Raw genomic sequence first — 27,431 nt, 5'->3', positions numbered from 1 at the left:
GCCTGCCCAGGTGACCCCTGGCAGTGCCCTCCTTCAGCCACGTTTCCCTTCTCAAGCAGCCCCTGGCACTGGGGCACGTCTCACCCCTCCTTGCAACACAGAATCATGAAAAATCATTAGGGATGGAAAAGACCTCTAACAAATCACATCCAAGCACCAACCCATCACCCCCACGCCCTCTAACCACGTCCCTCGGTGCCGCATCCCCACAGTTCTTAAACACCTCCACGGACGGTGACTCCACCTCCTCCCCGGGCAGCCTGCGCCACAGCGAGATTTACCTCATACTAAAAGAAAACCTAAAAGGGAAGGAAAAAGAATAAAGTACTTCAAGTTTGGACAAGTTATTCTTTATTCACGATCCGGCCCAAGCCGTTCTCAGTAACAGCCCACCCTCACGCTGTCGTGACGGGATTTCAGTCACAAACACGCGGTGCTAACAGAAGACCCCGCCCCGCCGGTGGGGGGACCTGTGCCGAACCCATCCCCACTGGAGGCTCCACCGCCCTCACGGGGGAGGGCAGAGCGCGAGGCGGGCCGGGCCGCTGCCTCTCCCGCTCCCAGCAGCAGGTGGAGGGCTCCGCTGGGGCCGGGCGGCTTTTTCTCCCCTCCCCGGTTGTGTCTGAGAGCGAACAACTCCGCTTCTGCGGGCGTCGGAGGCGGGGGCGTCCATCTCCCCTCTGGGGGCTCGAGGGATCGCCGGGACTCCCCTCGCCATGGCTTTCACCTTCGCTGCTTTCTGCTACATGCTGTCGCTCGTCCTTTGCGCCGCGCTCATCTTCTTCGCCATCTGGCATGTGAGTACCGCGGGGCCGTCCGTTTCGCTTGGGAGCGGTGGTGGTTACGGGATTATAAACCCCTCACTCGGCTAACAGTGAGGGAGAGACGGAATTTCTTCTTATTCGAACTAGAGTAAAGCTGCTGGCTGAGTTTTGCGTAAGCGTGGTTGAGGTAGAAACAGAATTCTCTCCGCGGAGTGATCTTTAGGATCTAATTGCTCTGAGCTGTTAATGGTGCAGTTAGGAGGCTTTTCTTATTAACGAAAGGACAGAAATGTGACAGTAATGCCAAGCGCTGCGAGGCTGGAAGGGCTCTCTAGCAGTCAGCGCCTGCTCTCCGCGAGGAAGGGAGTACCGTTGCCGTGATTACTCACTAGTGTGCTCTTCTCTCAGCTTCCCCAACCCAGAAGGTTTCCGAAAGTGTGAGTTTATAGCTTCTTCAAACTTACTGAGGTTCAAAAGTGTTTTCCACACTCAGTCACTTACTATAAACTGAGCTTTTTTTTTTTTTTTTTCCCATAATTATGAATACAATGTTAATAATTTTCATGTGTTTGAAGTCTGTTATCGTGTTCCAGCAGTTGTCTTCTTCCCGGACTGAAGTTGTTGCCTGAAGATGCACAGTCTGTCTAGCAAATGGGGCAAATCATAACTAAAGCAGTGCTATAAGAAGGAAGGGCATGGATGTTTAGCAGAGCCTGTTGTGACAGGACAAGGGGAAATGGTTTCAAACTAAAAGGTGGGAGATTTAGATTGGGTATAAGGAAGAAGGTTTTTACAGTCAGGGTGGTGAGGCACTGGCACAGGTTGCCCACAGAGGTGGTGGGTGCCCCATCCATGGAGACATCCAAGGTCAGCCTGGACGGTGCTCTGAGCACCTGATCTGCTGTAGGTGTCCCTGTTCATTGCAGGGAAGTTGGACCAGATGGCCTTTAAAGATCCCTTCCAACTCAAACAATTCTATGATTCTTTCATAAATCGGTGTAGTTGCTTTGAATTTACTCTTGGTGAAATCCTTATCAACTTTCAATCTGTAAGACCGTGGAGAGCAATGTGTTGTTTCTCAAGGTTCAGAAGAAGCAACTAAGAAAGGAAAGCTTTTGTCAATAGGCTCATTTTTAATGTGCTTGTTTCTTACATATGTTGAAAAATTATTGAGGGATTGGATTTGAAAATGACTGGGAAACAGTGCTGTACTGTAATAGAGCAAGAATTGGTACAGTTATAAATAGATAGTTCTATTGAAATGCATGGCTTGTGAAGGACATAGAACACGCTGAATACATTGCTGGAACAAACTTTTAAACACGACCTCTACATACAAAACACAGAAATTTTTATTGTCTTTTCTGCAAGAACTGTTATAACTCAATTTCTTACTTCTTCTGAGATGCAGTCTGGTGTATAGCTTAAATATTGTGTTATAGGAGTTTCTTTTACCTTGAAATCTCATTGTGAACATCTTACTGAGAAACAAAGCTCCTGCTCCTCCACTGCAACCCATTTTTTTCCACTGTAGTATATTTGTAATGAACAATTGCTGTATTTCAGATACATGTTCATGAAGGTAGCATTTTGTGCTGCATGCTAAAATGCTTCTTAATTACCTTTTTTTATGCTTGATTCCTAAAAATAAATGGTTGATTAATCAGAGCATCTCATCACATTGAATGATTTCCAAGGTTCTAAGACTGAAACTGAGTCTGCATCTTGTAGATTACTTTAAAGGACTAAAGCAAATGGAAGCATTCGACTTTGTGCTGTTCCAGCCCAAATCTGACTGAAGTTTGGGCAGTTCTTTGGAATGAATTAACAGTGACTCAAACAGAATCTTTTCCTTTCTTCTTGCTTGGTAGTCAGATGGTTTATATAAGAATTGTAATTTTTATTCATATCAGTCTAGTGGGTCCAATAAAAACTGTGAAACCAATGCAGTGTAAAATGAAGATGTTCATTTTTGGAAACTATACTCTTCTGATGCCTTTCCTTTAAGTTGAGGCCTCTTTTTTCTTTCTTGTGCTCTTCAGGACAGCCAGAGTGAAGCTGGTCAGAGTATTGGAAGGAGCTGAAAATGAATTACAGAAACTCCTTCAGGCTTTTGGTACACATAATAATGTTGTTTCCTATCTCTGAGTGGTCACAGTTGTCTGTCAAGGAAGAAAACAGATTTGTTGATATGAACAGAAACATGTTTAAACTATGCGCAAGGTCTATGTCCCCAGCGTTTTGTAGTTCTTCATTAAAATGCACTGTAATTACCTAATCAGTTTTACTCCATTCTGAACTACTCTGAACCAAGATTTAGCTTCCTGTTAATGTTCAGCTGAGCCATGTCAGGTCTGTCTGAACTCCCAGCCGGATATGACATACTATGTTCCTTCTGTATAGCTGTTGATTTCAGTTATGTCTGAATTGAAGTTGACTGAAGGTGATCAAATTGTGGCTTATTTTTTGTCCCTTAATATGTGATGTGCTTTTACGAACTGCCTCAGTGCAATTATTTAGGTAATCTGACTATGTGGAAGAGATTCCTTCCCTTTCTTCATATTTTAAGATGAAATTGTGTGCTTTGAGGTTTGTTATTTTAAGGAAAGCTTTATCAAAGAGCTTTTCAAAGTGTTCTACTATATAATACCACAAAAGAAAAAAATCATAAGTATGACAGACATTGATTAAAAAAATAATTCATGAGATGGGCCATCTATTTTCAAGCTCATACCAGTGTATCTGTGAATGCGTGCGATTGCTTAGTAACCAGTAGTACTTAAGGACTGCCAGATAGGTTTAGGATTATGAATAGGGCTTGCCTAAGTAGTTGTACCAAATCACCCAGGTTTATGGAATATACTTCAGTGTAATTGAACAACTGTGTGATGGCAAGAGCAGCACGTGCTGAAATCAATGATAGTTACTTCAACATGGAATCATTAAGGTTGGAAAAAACCTCTAAGTGGTTCACCATTGTGTCCAACTACCAACCCATCCCCACCATGCCCACTGAACACATTTCTCAGTGCCATATCTCCACAGTTCTTGAACACCTTCAAGGAATGGTAACACCACCACCTCCCTGGGCAGCCTGTGCCACTTCCTCACCTCTCTTTCTGAGAAGAAATGTTTCTTAATATCCAACTTGAACCTCCTCTGACACGACACATTTACTGAGCGTGGATAATAGAACTGAACTCCAAGTACTGTTATTTTAATTTTTTTTGTTACAAATATCCCTAAAATGTCTTTGCTTTCCAACTGGAGCTGCTACATACTTAGAAGATGTTACCAATTCTGTTCTTATTCTCTGCCTTCTGCTGATGTGGACTGTATTTTATTAGTACTCAATTTGCAGTAGTTTAGTTTAAAACATTTGAAAACTCTCCCTGAGTTATGTATATGGAACTTGGTGAATATTCAGTTTCTGACTCACTAGGCTTCCTCAGAAAATTCCTACCCAAATTTTTGATAAATTGAATAATCTTAGTTTAAAGACGAGTAGAAAGTCCTTGAGAGAATCATTTAAAGCTTGGGCTGATAGCAAGTTAAGTTGAACAAACACTTTGATCTCAAAGTGCTGGCTACTTCGTCAGTTTTCTCTGTGCATCAGTGCCCTATTGTTTCTGTTACTGACTTGGAGGATAGGTAGCTGTTCTGTGCAGATCCAGTATAGAGAGCTGTAACCCAATTGGACCTGGATTTCTCTTCAGTAAAGGCTGCCGGCCACCTCAATTTAACGTCCTTTAAGAGCCTGCCTTGAAATGAAAGTAGTTTCCTTACAGACTCAGTTGAGCTTGAATATTCTTTCAGTTATTGAAGTTCAGTCCTGTACTTTAACAAGTCATTAACTGAATTTTCTGAGGACATTGGATAATCATGTAATTAAAAATAGAATCAGATGAATGTTTGAGGAATGGGAACATAAACGCTGTTGTTATGTTATCCATATTTCTTGAAGATATTTTTTTCTTCTCTATCTGAGTGGCTGAGCACATTGTCCCTGAAGGTTTCGTAGTCATGACAGCTTAAGGAATGTCTGATATTTCCCCTCTTTCTGAAGACTGAGCACAGCCAGACTGGGCTGGCTATAACATAGCCTGACAGTTCCCTTACAACTCTTCTCTTGGAAGTTTGTCACATTAATGCTGACAGACAGATATCAGGCTAGGCAACATGGGCAGCTTAACACAATGTATTTTATATATTGAAAAATAAATAAACTTCAGCGCAGTTACCTTGCCATGCTTAAATAATAATTGAAAAATAATTAAAAAAACGATAGAAGTCTGTCTTTACCACAGGCTTAAAAGCTGTAAAAAGATTTAATTGGCTCTCTCTCCATGCTTGAACTGTCATTATGAGATTTATTTGGGGAAAGGTTTTAAACTGTAAATGATTGCCACTGGTTGTATCACAACTCACAGTGACTCCATTATCTATGTGCAATAAATTATTCTGTGGAGTCTTGTGCATCCTTCAAAAACGTGCAGAGAACTGTTTCAATGATATTTAGTTGTCACATCTTTTTTAATCATAAGATTAGCTGGACAATCTACTTACTAAAAGGATGTTATCTCAAAGCTGGTAAACAGCATATTTGTAGTGCTTTATTTCAACTGCTCTGCTTGTTAATAAGCAAGGCAACACAGCTGTCATATTGCATTAGACTGTGAGTACAACTCTCTGATTGAGTCTGAGGCATGAGTTTATACCTCTTATTACATGTATTTGTATATTCATCCACCAAATATGTTAAATCACCCTTAAAACCCAACACTGAGGCTTCTGGCTTCGTTGATTTGCCTGCTTCCTTTGTCCCTCCCAGGATAAGTGTCCTTCTATCACAATGTTTTTCAGGAAGTGGGGGATGCTCAGCTTGAGAATGCAGAGACATCTGTTTGACCCATTCCTCTTCCTCGCTGTCTCTGGCATGGGGTTTATTTATAACCGTTTCTGCTGTTGACAGCTAGAGGTGACTCCACCAGGCAATCCAATGGTCTCAGTAAGTCAAAAGCTGAAGATGCTGAGTACTTACCTCTTGTAGGTTGGTGCTTTTGGAAAGACATCAACTTTCTGTGGAAACCAGGTAGCTTTCCCATATGAAACAAGTATTGTTATTTTCACTCTGCAAAGAGATATTCACCTAAAGCCTCAGGACAGAGTTCAGTTCATGAAGGAAAGGCAGAGGAATATCAAATACCACTTTATTTGCAGTATTAACTTGTTCCAGTGTTTCACTGTTGAAAATTTTATTAAAAATGCTCATTTCATGGCCACGATGCCATGCAGCAAGATGCAGTTTTGTTAGCAGGACGGTTCCTGCGTTCCTTGGGTAATAATTTACACCTTCAGAGTATCCTCTTCCTGTTAAAAGAAACCCAGTAATTGGATCCCCTCTCAATAGCTCTGTTTAATGGCAGTGGTACCTCCTGACATCACCTGCAAACTTGCTCTATCTCATCTTCCAAGTCATCGATGAAGACGTCAAACAAGACTTACGCCAATACTGACCTCTGAGGAGCTCCACTCTAAACTGGTTATCAGGCAGCCTCCAAACCAGTGACCGCACTCTTTCATCCTAGTGATACAGTCAGTTTTTCACCTTGTGGTCTGTCCATCCTTTCCATATTACCCCAGTTTGCGTACAGATTTTTTTATGCCGGGACACAGCATCTGCCTCTTGCTTAGGGCCACGCTGTGTGCCCTTGAAAACTCTGAGGAGCATCAAAGCACCTTGTGGCAGCAGGACAAGGGTCCATCTAATTTTATCCACTTCCCTTTGTAAGAATATTACTGTATAAAGCAAGAATTTATTTTATAGATGTTACTGTGGAAAAGTTATATTAAGAGGCACTGAAAAATCACAAGACTTTCACAGTGGAAGTAGGTTTTCCATTCAAGATCGTGCAGGATTGCTGTACTCACACCTACTGTTTTGATAAAAAAGGGTAGGTAGAAAAAAAATGAGTGCCTTTGTAGAGCTGTCCTATAGAACACTGCCTGCAGCTCCTCACCTGTGCAGAAGGTCATGAAACACCTCTGGGTTGGTTTGGGGTCCTTTTGTATTTCTAAGCTTTTGGGAGTTCTGTCACATCCTAGCTATCAGATTTTGATTTTGTAATATAGCTGGAAGTCTAAACTAAGCACGTTATTGGGGTAGTGGAGTTTAAAGTGTTAAGATCTGCAGTAAAATGGTGACAATTAGTAAGTTAAAGTCTTTGCAATTCTCTGATAACAGTTTCTGTGCAAATGTCAGGCATTGTTGACAGAAGCACTACTTTTATTTTTTTACTTTTTAAGAAATGTCATTTGATTTTTCAATGCATTTAAATGCCAGCCATCTTTATGCTGTGAGTCACTGTTTCAAGTGCTCAACTGTTTAGTCAATCTTCTGCAGCGTTATTATTTTATCGTGTTAAGAGTTTGTGCTAAACAGTTATTTGTATCACCACGTAAATGGGCATTTATAAGCCAGCATAACGAAGGCTCCATGAAGACTGATTTATCTGTGTATGCCTCAGAGTTGATCTGCTTGCAGTATTGCCTAAACACTATTAGAGCCTTCAGAAAATTGATTTGCTGATCACTTGAGTGGCAGGTCTGTTTGGAGCCGTGCTGAAATCTGTCTTTATCCTTAATCATGCTCTTGTAATTAAAACAATCAGTTTCATAGGGATATAGGTGAACAGTGGAGGCATGAAAAAAGTGCTGCTGTTTGATTATCTTACTCCGACTGTTTGATCTTCTCCTTCTTACTGGCTGTTGCATGCCTTCCCCATGCCTTCTGCAAACACAACTGCACCACTGATGTTTTGCTTCACCTTGCCTTATTTCTGCAAACACAGTTGTGTTGCTGGTGAGTGTGTGTGTGTGTGTGTCTGTGCCTTGGGGTTTCTTCCTTCAAGTTCTTTATGGGTAAGAACATCAGGAGAGATTCTGAGCATTGTTATACTTGCCTAATGCCACCTGCAGGAGAACTTCCTGTTCTCTTGCCTCACCTCTTGGTCCAGCTGAGCTCCAGCTGTGCAGGCTGAAGGTAAGAAACACAGACGGGCCAGCATTTTGGCCTGCCACCCCATAGCAGGCTCCTTTCTGCGATAGCATTGCTATTACCACACTGCTCAGTGGGTAATGGGCAAGAAAGGCTTCATGGAAAGGGGGAAAGTTGGGCTAAGGGAAGCAGAACTCTGGGGAGAAAGATATGAAGATCAAATTAGACATAAGAGGTAAATTATGGGTAGGGGTTTAAAAAGAAGAAAGATTGAGAATGTAGAATTCTTGCTTGAGAGACAGTTACTTGACTGGCTGAATGCAGAAGCTATAGTTGAATTCAGATAGTGGGTATTTTTGAATGGCCTGTGTCATGAGTCTTCTGTGAGGGTATGCTGTAAAATGTGACATGCTTGGACAAATTTACTAGTGGCAGAACCCAAGTGCGCTTATGTGTTTTGTGGGGTTTGGTGAATGTGGATAAATCACTGCTGGTAGGAACGGGGAACGCAAGAGAGGAAAAAGAGGTGACAGCAGCAATGGGAAACCTGTGATGAAATGGAAGAGAACTCAACATAAGGAGTGGGGGAAGGTATCTCTCCTAAACTCCAGTTTTTACACTATGAATTGACACTGTTGAGGAGAGAACTGACTGGAAAAAAAAGAGTGCATGGAACAAATGAAAAATGTCAAAATAATTACATGTGATAATATGTAGGATTCTTTGAAAACTAAGAAGTAGAGTAAGTTGTGGTGTGATGATAAGATTGGAAACTTGTTAGAGATAGCATTAGCCAATTGACCAGACTTACACTGATGACTTTTGTCTTACTGATACCGGGAAAAAAAGTCTTGTCTTTTGATCTCATTCTCTTACCTCCTCCTTGGACACAGATATTTTTTCTAATTGTATTTATTTTGATGTATTTCCTCATTTATTTACTACCCTTTCTCTGAAGTTATTCTGCAGAAGCGTCCTGTTTGTTTCTAGCTTTGTGTTATGTTCTTAACTAATAGAAAGGACTGACGTACATTTTCTGAGAATAATTTATGGAGACAGAGCTTTGTGGCTCTATTAGTGTGTTTTTTCTTTGCTTCCATATCCCCCAGACTGGAGGCCTGATGAGAGGGGGAAAAAGCAAGTGGTAACATTGCATGCGAGCACATTACACTTAAGATGAGGTAGATGACTAACAATTTGTAATTTTGAGGAAAATCAGGGAGAGAAGAATACTTTCCCTTGTTACGTGGTTTCCAGCCAGGATTAACCCAGCATCAGTCCAATGTGACCATGCCAACACCCTTTCTCTTAGTTTACCCTTGTGCGTCGGACCTTTCAGAAGCCCAAACCTAGCCTGTTCCTGGCTTGGTATGGGGAAAGCTGGGTTAGTAAAGAATATGACCTACCCAAGTAGAAGGTGTACAAATCTCTAGTAATGAATTGGTGACATGGAGGTAATGAGCAATACCTCCTCACTGTTTCATTTCTCACTGCACTTTCTTGGTGTGACATTTAATCTAAGGAGAAGTAAGAACAGAGCAGTGCTCTCTTCTTTTTGTTGAAAGTAGAGTTCTTCAGTCTCTCCTGGGCTTGGATACAAAACGGCATCATTTTCTTCTCACCAGTGTTGTTTGGGAGGTCTGCAAGCCAATTCAGCTGTGCTGTCCATTATCTGAATCAGGACCACAAATCATGTCAGCACCTCAGCTTGAAAGCTTGAATCCAAGCACCTGTAATTTGCCCTTGGCCCATTGAGGAGACTGATATTATGGATGATGTTTTGGCCTAACTTTATATATATATATATATTTTAAGAATTTATTTGCAGTTCTGGTCTTTGTTTGCCGCCTTTCCAGGATAGAAGAAAAATGTGAGGCTTGAGTCTGTATGACCTTTGCTAGGTTGCCCTCTGTTACCTTGATGAGTGTGTGGCCACGACTGGGAATCCACACTGTTACAGATGGTTTTTCTGAGCAGACTTGTCTGTCACATCAACTTAGTGCCTTTCTAATGAGGGATAGTGCTGCTGATAGGGCATGTCAGTTTGTTGTCACTGCTGCTCTGTGAGTAACTGCTCTGTGGGTTTTGGCTGAGCTGAAGAATCAGAAGTGGTTAGATAGTCTAGTGTTTAAAAGGTTTTGATTTTGCTATTTAAATGGAAAAGCCTGATTTTCATGAATCCACGTGAAATGCTCCATTGCATGTAGCAAGAGGAGGACATATGCAGAGCAGAGCATTGGCAAGGTGCTTACACTGAAAGTACAGCAAGTGTGGGAGATTTGTGTTCAGCTTCCTTTGCTGCACAAACTGTTTCTCCCAGAGCCTACAAAGGTGCTCAGATTTAGGGCTCTTTGTGCTTGATTGTCAAATCCTGATGATAGGCCTTGATGTCACTTTCACCATGGACTCAGTCTCCAGAAGTGGTTGACCTGCTGGGTGCAACAGTCTCATATTTCATAAACTTCTAGTATAGAAAAGTGAGGGTAGGTCTTCTGCCTCAATAAGCCCTTCAATGAAATGTCTTTATGCACTGTAGCAAGATAACAGCAACGGAATTGACCTCATTTCCAAAAAAATATTTCAAGAAATGAGTTCAGGTGCTCTTGTGAGGGATAGAAGACATGATTTTTAAGTCTATGCTGGCAGAAGAATTTCCTCAGCAATGCTGAATGTAAATACACTTAAGTAATGCATCTCTAGGTACATATACATTTAACTTTTTCTTCTGCTTAGAGCAATATGGTATAGCCGTTGTTTTTTGCTGCTAGGTGAAGATGCTTTGCTTTGGTGTTTTATTTTTGCTTGACGTTATTATCAATACATTCTGTCCCTCAAAACATGTCAAGGGTTGTTCTTCATTCACATAATGCTGCTGCTTTCTGAACTGCCTTGCTCTAATGAAGCAGCACACCTACCTTAAAAACTCCTCCTCCATTGGAAGTCTGTTCTGAAACGTGTTCTTGCTGCAGGGAGCAGAGCTATTAGCCTGTTTAGAAACAGGCTCTGTACAACTGTGTTAGCATCATGTCTCCTGTACAGCTTGCTTGCTTGTCTTCCTTCTTATAATGAACTGCAATTTATCTGTGCAAAGCTGATTTTTTTTTTTTTTTCCTGGCTGGATTTCAGCTGGTCTGGACTGAAAGCCAGGGAGTGGGTGTGAAGCTGTGGCACAGTTGTAGGTCATCTCTGAGCTCTGTGCCTGGGGAAAAGGTGTAACCTTTTTCTCCTTCCTGACTGAGAGGGCTGGCACATCTCAGCTTTAGGATAACTGGGGAATGTATTTCAGTGATTGTGGAGAAAAAGTGAAATCTGTGTCCAGGATCCTGTTCTTGCCCATTAAAATTGTTTCTCCTTGCAATTGGACGAGATGACTTTAAAACACCCCTTTCATAACAGTTATAGAAAGCTGTCAATAGATGCTTGTCAGATCAGCCTTCTGGGAACATCATGCTCTCAACAGAATTTTGCAACTGTTGAGGTTTTTTCTGTGCTTTTGTCAAAATAAGAAGCGAATTCTTTACATGCAGAAGTCAGGTTGGTTTTTCATATTGTTTCTAGGGTTGCTATAATAATAGCAACCAGTAACACTGAGATAGTAACTTTCCATTCAAAATACTCGAAGCTCTGCATGGCATGGTTGTGTTCCTGAAGATAAATCTCTGCCTCTTTCACAGTGAGGATAGAGTTTTTCATTCTTGTGCTAATACATGGACTCCTAGGTGTCTGCCAAATGGTTATTCTCAGTGGTTTCTCTTGCGCCTCTCCACATGCTTGGGAATCTGACTTGGTGCAGCTGAAGCAGCACTACTGCTTTTGTTGGTCTGTGTAGGTTTTGTTTATGCAGGGGAATACAGTGATGTGTGCAGACATAGCAGTCTGCATTGGTGTAGCTACATGTTCTGGGCAGGAGAGCCTTCTTCTGTGGATTTTTATCATTATTGAACTAGAATAGTATAGTTATGCCTCTACGATTCCATAGGTAGATAGGGAAGCCTTTTGAATTGTATTTGTGGAATAGTCACTGCATGCATTTAATTTTGCAGATCAGAATTTCGAGTGGAAAAGGCTTAGGATGTGCTGAGAAGTTACAGCAAGATTTTAATGACTGTTAAGCTATCTTAAACTTCCAGTTAGAGCTTAAAAGTTTGAACTGTTTTGGAATGGATTGAATGCAGTACCACCTCACAAACAGAACCTCAGTAGGAATTGAAAACCAGTTGCTCAGCTGTACATTTGTACAGCCCTGGATGGAGCCGTGAGTGCTTTGTTTGCATAAGCAACGTAGAGAGTTGTTTAACAGTAGCAGCATAAGAAATTCAAGTTAAGTAGAGCAGAGAAATGCCATACAATTATTACTGTGAAATCTGACAGATAGAACAATTTTCTACCCTTGAGTGGTTTAAAACCATTTGCAATCTTAATCCAGAAAGGCACTGCTTAAAGCGATGCTCTGCTCCAGGGATGAACGACAGTATAATAATCAGACGGAAACGCGTAGTTTTGCTTCTCATCTGCTATCAGCCTGCTGACAGTATTCTTTGTTTCCCCAAACGTTTAGTATGGTGCAGAAATTCAGGGGGCTCTCTTTCTTCTGCAACCGTTTCTGCAATTTGTTTAAGTCCTGAGCTTTGTTTTTCCCCTGGTATCAAGCATAGAAGTGATACATTTGTTAAGGTCTTCATTGTCTGGAAGGAAGTTTTTTAAATGCAAGACATAATTATTATGCTTTACTTTTATTGATAAGTACCTTTCATCTCACTTTCCTCTCTACAGTCTGCTTGGCTGTAGTGTTAAGACTCATATCTGTAATGCTGGTTTTGATGAATAGTCCAGGAAGCTACTGAGTTATATGATGGAAAGAAAAAATACATGTTTTAAAAGATGTTTAACAAAAGGATACAATAACGTGGGGAGAAAAAAAGATGGATTTATTTGGCTTTTGAGGGAAGCTACCCATCCATTCCTGCAATTTTTGAATAATCATTTTAAGAAACTGCTGCCTGTCGCTGTTAGAGGAGAGGAAAGCTCTTCATAATAGCGGAAAGCCAGGAGGGCGTTTTCCACCATAATTATGCTTAATGATGCAAAGATCACTCCACATTTTTCTGCTTTATGTCCTGTCCTTGCTTCATTGGCTATATAATTCCAACTCCCAGAGAGATATAAGACTCACTTGAAATGAAATGAAGATGCAAATGCATCTCAATATGGCCACCTGAAATACCAAGCGGGTTTGTGGCTGAGATCCTATGGAGAAAGGCAGTGATCTATGCCACAGGAGGTAATACTGAGACTGAAATGACCCATGTGGCTCATGAAGAAGCGCTGTTACAAATATCAGAGTGCTTGCTGAGCTTCAGAGATATATGAGCTTCAGTCAAGTAGAGGGGGAGGGAAGGAAGGCTGTCATTGATAGGAAAGTATTAAGGGTTTGTTTAGTATCAACAGAAAAGTTGGAGTTGAGTATTTCACCTGTTAGGATAATATATCGATCTAAAATTGCAGCATTAGTAATATTTAAGCTTAATGATTTTTTTTTTTGTTTTGTTTTGTTTTCCTTTATCTAGAGCTTTTTCAGGGCACACAGGTTTAAACCTGCATATATGTTATACAATTGTGCCTGCTACAAAAGGACACAGGTAAGCGCATCATCTGTGCATGGCACTGGCAGCTGTACTCTGAAAGCTCATGATGTGAACCAGGCAGGCAGTACTCATTAGCTTCATTCATTCACTCATTCCTGGTCTGAAATACAAACCATGCAGCACAAACAGTGTAGGTGTTTGGCCTGTGGGGCTTTCTAAACACTGTCCTTCTGAGTCTGAACTGCTGTCTAAAGAATCAGACTTCAGCGTGTCTTTGGGTATCTTTATCCTTCTATACGAGATACTAAAGTCCATAAATAGCAATGGCGTTATCTGCCAGTATGAAACTCTTTCCAATTTCTGGATGATGTACTGAATTCAATTACGAATTCAAAAGCTATGCTGACTTTTCAGACAGTTCCTGCACCTGCCGTATGTAAATTCCTGCAGTGTGGCTTTGATCGCAGGGACAGTGAGCAGGGCTGTGCCAGCTCTCTCCACTCAAACGGTTCTCAATCAAACTAAAGCTGTGAAGGTGCAGTCATATGGGTAGCAGCAAGCAGGTTTTCTTATCTCTTTGGCCACAGCTTGGCTCATAAGGGAGGATTTCCCTGGCTGCCACATCATCTTCAGATTAAATTCCTGCTGTGCTGCTGTGTTAGGGACTTCTCTTTTCCTTGGCATTCAGCAACCAGTTCTTTTTAGAGCCGTCAGTCCCTGCCAAAACTGGCAATGGGAAGGTGTGATGTCCTCTCACCCCCAGAGTGCTGGATGGCCATACAAAGCCTGAAAAAGGAAACTTATTTCACCATTTTGTATTTTTCTGCTGCTCATGATTGTGCTACCGCACATCTCGCAGCACTTTTTTCTTGTTCAGAAGGACCGTCCTTCTTATCAACCCGCTTAGAAGTGAAGGGTTAAAAAATGCTGAGATAATTAGGCACATAACTTGTGTGTAAAGGCTCCTACAGAAATTTGGCAATAAAAATGTTTTTCGTTTTTTCAAAAGAAGGTATTGATTAGATGTAGCTTCTGTTGGCAGGTGTCAAGATAAAATGTGCCAGATATCCAAGAGTTAACCCATTCTTTTAAGGAAAAACTTGAAGAAGAGATACAGTTCCAGCATCATTTAGCTCTGCTATTAATTCTTATTCTTGTGCAAGGGCTGCAATGCACAGGATTTACGTGTGTATGTGTGGGTTTGTATGAATGTCAGCTAGCAGGAACTGGGATGGAGTTTTCTGCTGAACTGAAGACAAATGGCTTTGGAGTCACTCCAACTGCAACTCCCTGCAAAATAAAACTTTCTCATTTTATTAAATAGCTGTTGTAATGAAGTAGTCTTGGCAGTGGCATACATGGTGTTATCTGTGAACAAATTTAATTTAGGAACAGGTTCACGGTTTCACAACAGACTTGGAAATGGTCTTCCAAATGGAACAGTAAGAGGGGAAACTGTATGCCTCCTTTTCAAAATAAGCTTGGTATGTTCATCACTTGGATCACTTGGGTTGGCAGAAATAAGGGGATGTACTTGGTAGCCCAGGGTGTCCCCTCCGGCACTTCTTCCTGGTTTCTGTTTTGAGAATAGAATGGTAATAAAATAAAGCATTTACTATCATTACTGTTTCATCACTTCCAGCCAGCTTGGTGTCATCTGCAAACTTACTGAGGGTGCACTCAATACCCTCATCAAGGTCATCAATAAAGATATTGAAGAGGACAGGCCCCAGCACCGACCCCTGGGGAACACCACTCGTGACCGGTCGCCAGATGGATTTAACTCCATTCACCACCACTCTCTGGGCCTGGCCCTCCAGCCAGTTCCTTACCCAGCCAAGAATGTATCTGTCCAAGCCACGATCTGCCAGCTTCTGGAGGGGAATACTGTGGGAGACAGTGTCAAAAGCTTTGCTGAAGTCTAGGTAGACCACATCAACAGCCTTTCCCTCATCCACCAGACAGGTCACTGGATCATAGAAGGAGATCAGGTTGGTCAAGCAGGACCTGCCCTTCGTGAACCCATGCTGGCTAGGCCTGATCCCCCGGTTGTCCCGCACGTGCCGCATGATCTCCCTCAAGACAATCTGCTCCATTATCTTCCCCGGCACTGAGGTCAGGCTAACAGGCCTGTAGTTCCCCGGATCCTCCCTGCAGCCCTTCTTGTAGATGGGAGTCTCATTGACAAGCCTCCAGTCTTCTGGGACCTCACCTGTCAACAAAGAGCGCTGATAGATGATGGAAAGCGGCTCGGCTATCACCTCCACCAGTTCCCTCAGCACTCTCGGGTGAATCTCATCCGGTCCCATGGACTTGTGGCAGTCCAGTTGGAGTAGCAGGTCTCTAACTGTTTCCTCCTGAATTGTGGGGGTCATTGGTAGATGTTCTTTATTTATGGAATAGGAGGCTAGAAGAGGCCAAAAACATTTTCCTGGATGTTTGTGTGCTTTTTCATTTCCAAGTCGTGGTCGCTGTAGCTTGTGTTTTACTTACTGCTGCATTACATCCTTTAGTCACACAGTTTCTTCTCTAAACTGTTTCCATTATACTTAAGGCAATGGCCCTAAGTTGCACCAGAGGAGGCTCAGGTTGGGTATTAGTGGGCATTGTGGGGATGGGTTGGTGGTTGGACTGGGTGATCTTAGAGGTCTTTTCCAACCCTAATGATTCTGTGTTCCCATGATGTTCCTAGTTGCACAGCAGCTGTATGCTCCCCAGCCTTCAAGCGTGTAAATATTACGAAGCTGTGCAGTAACATATTTTGGATCTCCAATAAACAAAGTAGTTTGCTTTGTGAAGAACTTTTGCTTTATTGCAGATCTTCTAACACTGAAAAAGATAGCTCTTGGGGGGGCATGTGTGAGAATAGTTTTGTATGGTTGTAATGCTGCATGCCTCCAGCATTGTAAAGTCACTGTGCTTCAGTGTCTGCCTTGCTGAAATAGTGAGCTTGCTTATAGGTATGGTTGTAACCTTGATTAATAATTCTCTGCGCTTCCTGTGGATCACAGGCTGGACGTGTGAACCTGAGCATGAAGCAGTTTTGAGGGCTGCCAAAAAAACCTTCATGCTCTTTAAGCACAGCTGCCATACTGAGTACAGATCACCAGTGTTAATTGCATGAGTAACGCAGTAAATGATGAATTTACGATGTATGAAATAAGAACACAAAAATTCCCTTTTTAAGAAGTGTAAAGCTGAGATTGTACAAGTCGTCCGGAGATTTTCTGGAAAATGTGAAAGTTCATCCCAAAACTTAGAAAGACACAAGTTGTTTCTCAGCTTTGGGTTAGCGTATGTGAAGATGCTGCATAGCATTGATTAGCCTACTCCATTTTTCCTGAATCAACTTGAGCAGCAGCAGCCTATGTTGTCCTCTCTTCTGAAGGCAGAAAGTGACTTGAGAGTCGAGTGTAGGAGTTACTGTTTTGCTGCATATGTACCCAGCTCCAAGTGTTCTAAAGTGAACTAGATGCTGACCCTACTGTTGCACAGAAACATGAAAGCTGGGCTGTGTACCTGAGCAGCAACCAAGAAGTGGTATGAAGATGCTGATTTGTTCCAATGCAGCATGAAAAGAGAGCTGAACACTGTGTCCTCTGAGCAGCCAGCTCTCAGTTTTCAGACCTTAACAACCCCAGGCCATCTGATGTTAGGTAGTAGTTGGTAAAAACAAATAACGAATGGTACATGCAGGCACTGGCAAGTGAAGAAAATATCTCCTGTGACAGTGCAACCTGCATTCACCCTTTTCCTGCCTTAGTGAGCCATGTAGGCTGAATTGGTCTCAGCTGTACTCCAATATTATGTCAGAAAAGAGGAGCTGGTTGTTTTTCCAGTGATGTTGGATTTATTTGTCTCTCCTAGCCCAGTATCAGCTCTTCATGGTGTGTGTTTGTTTATTTTTTAAAAGAAGATTGTCAAGTTGAGTCAGACCTGGTTTCACTCATCTTTGATGCTGTGAGTGTTGAGGTACACAAAAAGTGGTCCTGGTGAGGGGGGAGGAAGGCAGTACTCAAAAAGCAGTTTAAATCTGACAGCTGTGTTACTGGATGTCTCTGGGCCATACTGGAGACTATAGAACTAATCCTTGTAGTATGGTTTACATCTCTTCTGATTTATGGAGTGTTACAAGAATCTTGAAAGCACTGTGACCAGCTGCTGCTAAGCTCAAATGAGTGTTCTCCAAAGAGATAACATGGAAGGTATTGGCTCAGAGGAAGCCCTATTAAGAATTTTCCTTGTTGTATTTACATTGCTTGGTAGCCTGAACCAGATCGCTTCAAATGAAAGGAGAGGACAAGCCATCTTTGAACAAATGTTCACCATCCGCAGAACAAAATTTCTTGTTCGGTTTCATTCTGCATCACAATAAGAATCAGGTGGCAGGAAGTGTTCTCTCAGTCTGTCACTTTGTCCACATCAGTGCTGTTTTCCATCTCTCTTGGAGCTCCCTGTGCTCCATCATACCAAGTGATGTATCTTCCGTTTCAGCTCCTCCTGTGTACCTCGCTGACTGATGCTCTCACACGTTTTGACTTACAGCTTCTGGTCAACGAAATCCATCCAAGTAACTCACCCAGTTTGCATCAACATAGTTCAAACGTGATTAATGTTCAACAGCATTTCCCAAACATGGTAAAGAAGTATATCTAGCAGCTGATGGGCAAGCATGAAATGAATGCAAGCACAGCATGCTCCTAAGCAGGTCCACCTTCTGCCCATGTGCTGACTTGCAGACAGCCAGGAGCTGCCTGTGTGGGCTCTGTGGGAGCTGTGCATGAGAGCAGAGGGGAAGACAAATGTTCAGATGAGCCATTAACAACAGTTTCTGCAGGGCAGGATTGGCAGGGTGGTGGCAAGGAAGCATATGTTAAGTGTTGCTGTTCTGTTCTGTGCTTAGTGTGATTGTCACCAAGTTCTGTTTTACATATATTTTAATTTTTCTAAGATACCAATGAGCAATAATATCCAACTTCTTTGTTGTCACTGAATTCAAATGCACAGTAGCCCCACCCACCACACGGGAACGTCTCATTCTCCATTGAAAAGTATTTATTTAAGAGCTCAGTGGTTTAAAAACAAAAAGCCTTCCCTAAAATTGAGAGGTTATAATTAATTCCTGCCACTAATAGGTGAAATTTTCAGTCTGTGTGGATAAGTGTAAGAAGACAAAATTCAGTTATGGTCTATTTGAGTACTTTGTTATTCAAAGCTGTTGTTGTCGAGAGAGATGAGCACAGAGAGTGCAGATAATTAATACACGTTTTGTAAATCTGAATGCAATTGTAGGTGTATTGAAACCTACGATGTCATCTCCATCTCATCTGTTCGGTGCACGTTTAAACTGGGCAAACTCCTTTCTGACTTACTGTTGAATCTTTGAGACTTGCAGATGATGTGAATCACTGGAGAATGCAACCATTAATTTTATAAACCTTTCGTTTTATTAGATTGGTAACACCCACAAGTATATTTCTATCAACAGAAAAAAAGTGCAGGTAGGACAGTGGTAGGGCAGACTTCCTGCAGTGTTTTGCAGTGTGGAATCAGGGAAGATTTTCCAAGTCAGAAGGTGAGTCAGCATCCATCCCCCCTTTTGCAGTAACGATTGAAGTCTTTGCTAAATGTGGAAAAAAATGAAACGGTCCTTATCCTATCAAGCCATGTTCAACAGTAATATTTACTAAAATAGGTAATTTTCTCCACTGTTTAAGATCAGTCCCTGGTGTACGCTTCCAAAATGCCAACCATGTGGCTCTGTTAGGCACTGTGACTGGAAGTTGGTCGTTTTCCTTTGGAACAGTGTGTTGGTTGCCCGGGCTTTGTAGAGATGAGGTCACTGCTGTCTGCATGTGTGTATGTCTGAATTGCCACACTGGATCAAATCAGATTGGATGACTAAACGACACAGAACAGTTTCTAAAACACATTCATTTACAAAGGCTAAATGATGGCAATCCCTGACTGGGATCTTTTCCATTGCTTGCCTTTGAATGATCTGCTCTGTCATGGTACTGACAAATGTGGCAATTTCTGAAGTGAAGTGGACCTCAAACACACTCAAAAGCTGTTCCATAGCAATAAGCATCTCTGATGGGCTCTGCATGGAAAGCAGGTAGCTATACTGCATCAAGCTGAAATGTATGAATAATTGGGCAGCAGATTGTTTTTCTGGAGTATGGCCAGAACTCTACACCTCCCGTGAAATACTTAATGATGGCAAGTAGATAATTATTTGTTTTTCTGCAGGATTAAGTGGCAACTCCTACCACACGGTACACTACAGCGCTGAACTTCCACACAAGGTTAGTTATAATTGGAAGAGGAAGATCTTTACTCTTTGATTATGCAAACCACTCAGCAGCACAGCCCACCTTGGATCCAGTAATGCAGTATGGTTTGTCTTACAGTTACATACTGTATTGTGGGCAGCCACCGGTCTTAAGAAACTACAGTTCTGCTTCCATTATTTCCTATCTGCGGCTTTAGAATTGGATGACTGGAGAGCAATTCAAAAACCCAACTGACCAACCAAACAAGAAAAAAAAAAAAAAAAAAGGAAAAAGGGAACTTCTTTACATTCCTTCTAGTTGTGAACCTGCCTAACATTGCACTTTACAGTTTTTCACCGTGAGTGAGAAATAGGAATGCACTATTTTCATGAATTAAATAAGGTATCTTCACGTGATCACTGGATTTCCATTCCGCTGGATTTAACAAAATATAAACTATTATGGAAATAAATCCTCTCCAGTTCTTAATGTCTTATTTCTGTCTGCCTCTTTGCAGACTGAGACTGAAACTTTTGCTGAAGGAACTTTCCTCTGATTCTGTGTGCTTGATACAAATTCTCAGTCTGTTTCTGGCAGGTGTAATAGAAATGTATCTTAAAATTGTCATGATTTGCAGGCATAATCCCAAGTGGTTTGCCCGATAGACTGTTGTATTTAGAATTATTGATTCTGTGAAAACCATATGCTTAATAGTTTCTGATTCATTTCAGTGCATTTAGATATTATGGAGGCATAATGAAAAATGAATTGCTTGCTAGCAAATAAAGAGCAGGGGTTTGTCTGTGGAGCTGAAGATGCTGCTGGAGAGAAGGAGGAGAGGAGAGGAGAGGAGAGGGAGGGAGAGGAGGAAATCTAAAAACGTAGCATTTTTGAAGTTAATTTCTTTTACAAACTGTCATTTAGGATTTCTCCAAGACTTCTGCATTAGGCAAGGCCAGATCAACAGAGCTCTGCCTTAATGGCTCTGTCTTTCAAAGTGACCTACTTCTTCTGCATCTAAACGTGTTCCAGGCTTATCATCAAACCACTGCATTCAGTGAAGCTTTGAAGCCTTTTTTGGACTCCTTGTGGAATAGGGTCCACCTCATGATTCCAGTGCTTCCACTTCTCCCTGTTGTTGTCTCAGATGAGTCTTCCCTCCCAGTGAAGAATCATAGCATTGTTTGAGTTGGAAGGGACCTCTAAAGGCCACCCAGTCCATCTCTCTGCAGTGAACAGGGAGCCATGAACCGGCTCTGTGCTGACTGCCATTTCATTATTTTCTCCAACTCCTTGCTGTTACTGACTATCAAAAGGAATAGCACAGCAAATTCACTCGGGGTTTGTTTATTTCCTCGTTTCAAGGAAATCTTGAGCTCGTCTCTGTATTTGCAAGGCCCGTTTCCATGGTACATTAAAGAGTTGTCATTCAAATTTCCTAATGCTTTTCTGTCTTAAAATGACATCTGTAGGTACTGGTGCAGCAAGGCAAAGATAATTCAGGGGAGAGGCATGGGATCCCAGAGTAAATCTGTGGCAGAGCTGTGAACAGAGGCACTCCCTTACCTGGGACAAGTCCTCCTTCTCCCTTTATGGGATGCAGCCAGTGCCTACATCGATACCCAATTACAAACACAAGCAAGAGTCTGAGCTGCACGGTCATTACCTTCCCAACAGTTCACCCAGTTCAAGAAATATTAAGTATAGAATTCTAATGACCCTTATTCCTCACAGCTGTATTATGACCCTCTCACAGTCTCTGTTATTGGACTTTCACCTTTGGTCTAAACAGCTTGTTCCTGATCTGATTCTTGACTTACAGAGATGTTACATTAATGGGGAGAAATGCTTCACTTGTAATCAAGCTTTATAGTTCTTTTGGTTCATTCTGGCACTTCGACTTGTCATACTGGAATAAATTGAATTCTGTAGAATTCCTACAAAATGCCCCACTGTTGATTTTAAATGTGCCCCAGCATGATGAATGCAGGATTAGGGTGCTGGTTAGGTGTGTGTAACTGGGTTTTATCCTCCTACCTCTCAGCAGATTGTGATGGTAGTCATGTTCAGCTCATTTTCAGACTTCTTGTTGCTGCATGTCATGCCTGTAAAATGAATGTGTGTTAACTATACAGCAGGTCTGTACTGATCCCCCCTTGGTTACGGAACGGCTGGTGCACTCGTATACCAATTACCTGACTGCTACCTCCTCATCTTAGTGAATACAAGTACTTTCCTGGGTTGTAACGTGTCTGAAGAGGAATCACTGTTTTACTGTGTGTTTTATGTGGTGCCTGTCGCAAGGAGCTTCTGTTCCTCGACTGTAGCCAGCAGAGGTATTAATAAAATACAGCCATAAAGTTAAGTATGTTCTTTGAGATCTTTGAATGAAATATGCTGAGGGCAATTGCAGCTGTTTCATTTCCAAGAAAACATTATCACATATTATTATTTTACGGGCTCTTTTATGCTGTGCTGTAAAAGCAGGCAATAATTACCAGCTGATTCATCAGCTGATGGATGAAACTAAAGGACCTGTGCAAAAGCTTTCTCTCCATTAATGATGTCTGAGGTAAGTGTTCCAAAACCTGCTGCAATTGAGGTAGGGCATGCTTTGCTTTAGAGTGTGCTTGATAACTAATAGCAGCTTAATAATAATAAAGATAACACTAATTCAGAATTAATACCTGAAGTAAGTTCAACAACTGATAAGAAGAGTCTGTTGTGTATGCATTAAACCTGGTGCACTGTATGTGATGCATCTCCGTGTATTAGGCAGCTAGTGATTTTTTTCCATCAGGTCTAAAGGTGTGTTTGTTCGGAAAGTAGTTTAACATCTTTTCAAAGTTTAAGAACAAAGTCTAGCTGATCTAAAGGCAGAAACATGGAAAACAACCATGCTGGGAAAGCTGCAGATGCGGCTTTACAGAATGACAGAAAGATTAATGGATTCCAGGTTTCATCTGTAGGAGTACCCCGCATCTCAGGATGAAACCAGGAGCACCCCAGGTTTCATCTGTAGGATTGAATTAGATCTGAAGGGAGTGTATTAGGAAGCTAGGTTCCCATGTTTTCTCAGGAAGTGGAAGAAAGGGAGACAATGAGGCCATGCTTCTAACTAACTGCTAATAGAAAAATAAATACTTGTTTGAACATTCATTACAGTGTTTGGAAAAAAAAATGTTTTTCAGATAATCGCCTTTGATGAGCTACGGACGGACTTCAAAAGCCCAATAGATCAGTGCAACCCAGCCCATGCAGTGAGTACAACCAGTGGTGTGCTAAGCAACAGCTGCTAAACAGGAGGAGAGGCACTGAGTCATACGTCAAAGTATGAGTGTTGAGGGGAACACAGAGCCTGTTGTGGAGTCAGTTGTAGTTTGGTGAATTGATGTGTTGGACTAGACTTGGGAAACCAGATGGTGGTTCTTTATCCTGATAGCTTTCCTCTTTGCTGAAAAAGGTAGGAAAATAATTTGGAAGTTCAAAACCTAAAAGACACCTAATGTGATGCTAAAACTTTCTTTTGATTCTGGGGCACCAGTTTTCCTTTTAAAGAACATTTGCTTTCTCTGTTTTTCAGCATGGCTTGATGACCTTTTCCAGTACTGTCTGTAAAAATCAGTCCAAATCTTTGAAGGGATTTGATAAGAAGTGCATTTCCTAAATGTGCTTGTCCCATAGCAGGGCTGTGTGTTCTCCTGTGCTTGAAAAGTAAATAACACATTCTGTTGCATTTGTTATGTGAAAGTTTAAATGTCACCATGAGACTGTAAACTCAGTTTCATCTAATGATCCAAAATGCAGCCTAGATTGAAGCAGAAGAAAACTTTTTCTGTGAAAGCTGTAATCCAAAGTGATTTAGCTGATTCCAATTAAAGGTGCATCAGATTTGTATCACCATAACTGACAGCAGAGCTTGCCCCCATAAACTCACTGGGAATTGCAAGAGATGCTGAATTTGCAGAAGTTAAATTCTAATATAATGTGTTGCTTGGGTACTCTATTAGTGAAAGCAGAAGAGCTACCATGTGAACTTCACAGTTGTTTTTCCCATTCAGAAATGTCTTGAGGACAAAATTCAAGTACTTGAAAATGCAAGACCAGATCTCTGTAGTGTAGATCGGCACCAATGGTTAGTCACAAACACTGACTTGAGCTTCTGACTCACAGCTAACACAGACTTGAAACCCCTGTTTTTATTGCTACACCCAGTAACAGATGAAAAAATAAAATATTGGGACTTGGAAATGAGCAGATTGTTTGACTTGCAGGCAGTACATCAGAAGTGAATACTGTTGGTTCAGATGAATCATGTTACATCTCTACAGTCAATAATTATGATTTTGACTCACTATGCTTGCAACATCTTTAATTTATAGCACCAGCTAATCTTCCACCTCTTTCCCTACTTTTTCTTAACAGAGAGAGCGGCTGAGAAATATTGAACGTATTTGCTTCCTCCTGCGAAAGGTGAGCATAAAGTAGCCCAGGATTTATTAATTGGATGAGAATTAAAGCCACTGAGTGATAATCTGCCTTCATTTTCTTTTTTTAATGATTTTCTCTCTCTCTCTACTTAAAGGCTGAGTTCTACTACAGAAGTAGAATTCATGATGACCTTGTAAGAATAGATGGAGACAAATTACATAAAGTTAACACAAGTAGAGATTTCTGAATAAGAACTGAAGTTTCAGAACATCTGCCCATTCATTTTGGAATGTGGTGAATCATTTTGCAGTTGCAGCTTGAGATGTTAATAGCCCTATCATCTGGTCATAGTGTTATAATACAGTTTTAGAATAGGGCATGCTGTTTGATGAATTAAACATTTTATTAGCTATATATTAAGTAATTAAGTTTTTTAATTGAGTGACTAGAAAAGTTGATACAGCATTTATTTTAACTCAACCAAGCAGATATTGATGCCTCAGTTTCTGAGGAAACTGAGTGAGCTGATAAATTGCAGGATTGATATGGTCATGGGTTGCACCTTTCCTCTGTATCTTGAAAGAGGTCTTTCATTAACATTCATTGTTCTCCTGACTCTGTGCTAATAAAGTCAAAATAATCATTGTTCCAAAACGTTTTACTCTGTATATTCAAGTTTCTATAAATTCACCAGGATAGTAATGGAGCCACTTAAATTATTCAGCATTTTTGCTTAAAAATGATCATACTTCAAATATGGACCACTGACTGCATCCCCTAATCAAGGTAAGAATTAAGACCAGGTGTGTTTTTTTTAATAAGCTGATGGCCTTACCCTTAGAGGTTTGGGGAAAACCAGTGCTAATTTGCCATTTACATGGGGTGATCCAGGGACCTAACTGTGACCACACTCAGTCTATGAATTGTCATTCTCAGGTCAAACAGAACTTGAGTCCTTCCTGCTTGCCACAATTACGAGGATGTGGTTTTTAAGAGGCACACTCAAGTACTTAGCAAGGGTAAAGCTCTGGGGATACAACAAGAAACAATAGTCATCACCAGTAGCTTTCCATTTTTGTCAAATTGGCAGCAAGCCATTTTCAAGCTGTGTCCCACTTTAAAAAAAATAAAGACATAAAGCAACCGGTGAGTGATAGTGTATTAATATATGTAAGCCCCATAAGAGTGCTTGGTCTACACGAGTGTTTAATTTTTACTGAGCCTCAGTCTTCATGTGAACAGCAAGACTGAGCATTTTGGCTAATTGCAGAGTGTATTCATAGGGGATTGGCTTGCTACTGCTTCACTTAAATAGTTTGTTAATTCAACCTATTCAGAGTTCTCTAGGGTTGCACTTGTTTTAATTGAGAGATGATATGCAAGAAGAAGAAGGTGGGCTAACTACAGAGACTTGTAGTCGTTAAAACTGACAGTCACTAAAAATAGCTTTAGTCTGTGTAGTATAAAGGATTCACTGCTGGAGAAAAATTCTGGCAAAAACAGTGAAGAATTAAGTGTCAGTTGTATAGATACAGGAAAACAGCAGTTGGGATGCTATCAGCAAGTTCTAAATACATCCGTCATTACAACTTTGTGAGGCTTTAGGTCTGTTTCTCCTTGTACGAAGCAGCAACATATCCATTTCCCAATGTCTTTAAGTCAGATAATTATTTCAAATGGCTTTGAATATGGTGCTATATTACTACTTATGACATTAGAACTTAGCGATAAAAATCTGTTGTAAATCTGTTTTCAAAAGAGATTATAGGCAGATTGTAAAACTGTTGTTTCATTATTGCCTGTTTTTTGGAAATGATTGAGTAGGTATATAGTGTGCAATGTGAATGGTCCTAATGAGCATGTTTCTGAGGATGGATTTTTGGTTTTATCTCCAGAATACTTGGAGAAGATTACTAACAAACTGCAACCAGGTACACGATATGTCATCAGATGCTATGTAATGTAGCTGTATATTCCAAAATGGTATGGAGGATGAAATCCTTCAGCAGCCAGGCACTTTCAGACATTTGCTTTGGGGAAAATGTTTTTATATCACAGAAATCGTTTAGGGAGCATGTGAAGAAGGTTTATATGGTGCTGGAATGTATACACACATGTAGAGATGTGTCCGTGCTTTTATGGTGCTAGAAAGCTAGAATTAGATCTGTCTATGTTTCCCGGTCACTGGAGAATGATTTTGTGTAAGAAAAGCTATGAACCTTGCAAAGCCATGGTTGTATCTCTTCTGTTCCGAGGTATGTGACAAGGACTTACTTTCTGAAGCCAGCACAAAGTGAGGAGGATTCAGATTCCTCGTTTCATTCAATTATGTTTTGGAAGGCTTTAACTATAGATTTGTGTTGATGTGCATATGATGTAAATTGTAGAATATTTAATTGTCCAGGCATTGTTGTGTTGTGCAAGTGTTACATCATTCACACAGGATATATACTGGTATATATTGCTGAATGCTGTGGATTCTGTATCTGTGCTGTCCTTTTTTTTTTTTTTTTTTTTTTACTAAATTGCTTTTGTTTCTCTAAGGATATGATTACATGATGCACTACAATGCTGTGTAGAGATGTGCCAACTAGTTGTGAATGAGCAGTCTTGGCTTAGTGAAAGTAGTACCATTAGCAGTACAAAATCATAGAATTCTTTAGGTTGGAAAATACATTCAAAGTCATTGAGTTTAACAATCAGTACAGGATTTTTGGGTTCATTAGTGCTGCTAATGAGATCACGGGGCATGCCATATAACTACACCATAATCTTGTGATTAAATCATTGAATTATAGAATGATTTGGGTTAGAAGGGACCTCAAAGATCATTTAGTTCCATCCCCCCTGCTGCAGGCATGGCTGTCAACCTAGTACTACCTCAGGTTGTCCAGGGCTCCATCTAACCTGGGCCTTGAATACCTCCATGGATGGGGCATCCACAACCTCTCTGGGCAGCTGTGCAAGCATCTCACCACCCCTCCATGAAAAACTTCCCCCTGACATCTAATCTAAATCTCCCTTCCTTCAGTTTAAAACCATTCCAATGTTTTGTGAGGTTATTAAAACATATTTGATTAATGAAGGCAGCATTATTGTATAATTATAATTGCAGGTGTATTTCAAATGATCTAACTACATGGTTGATTTCTCTTGTAATTACTTATTTTAGCGCTAAGGACAATTATTTCCTACATTAAAACATGGTCTCTTTCATTAATCAACTGTTGTAATATCATTGCTTTACCTTTAGGGAAATTTAAATTAACTTGTGATTAGGGTTATACTTACAAGCAACAGCATCTTAATATTTGATTTAAGCTGATAAATCCTTACTAATGAGTAGAGTTGATTAAGCTTGCTTTATTCTCAGTGAATG

At 41.0% G+C, this 27,431-nt stretch overlaps 1 protein-coding gene across 2 annotated transcripts in view; it reads left to right on the top strand.

Moving 5' to 3' along the window:
• The first annotated feature begins 504 nt into the window (after positions 1 to 504).
• CNIH3 (cornichon family AMPA receptor auxiliary protein 3) overlaps positions 505 to 27,431 on the top strand; it is a 49,573-nt gene continuing 22,646 nt past the window's right edge. For both annotated transcript variants that reach the window (XR_005858814.2, XM_419388.8), the window contains exons 1-3: positions 505 to 797; positions 22,813 to 22,881; positions 24,047 to 24,094. Coding sequence is in view for 1 of the 2 variants with exons in the window: in XM_419388.8 (XP_419388.3) it covers positions 717 to 797; positions 22,813 to 22,881; positions 24,047 to 24,094 (198 nt within the window). In the remaining variant the exon portion in view is untranslated. The remainder of the gene's footprint in view (positions 798 to 22,812; positions 22,882 to 24,046; positions 24,095 to 27,431) is intronic.

The sequence above is a fragment of the Gallus gallus genome, chromosome 3, assembly GCF_016699485.2.
Source record: "Gallus gallus isolate bGalGal1 chromosome 3, bGalGal1.mat.broiler.GRCg7b, whole genome shotgun sequence".
NCBI classification, from domain to species: domain Eukaryota; kingdom Metazoa; phylum Chordata; class Aves; order Galliformes; family Phasianidae; genus Gallus; species Gallus gallus.
This window is presented reverse-complemented; position numbering and strand designations above follow the sequence as displayed.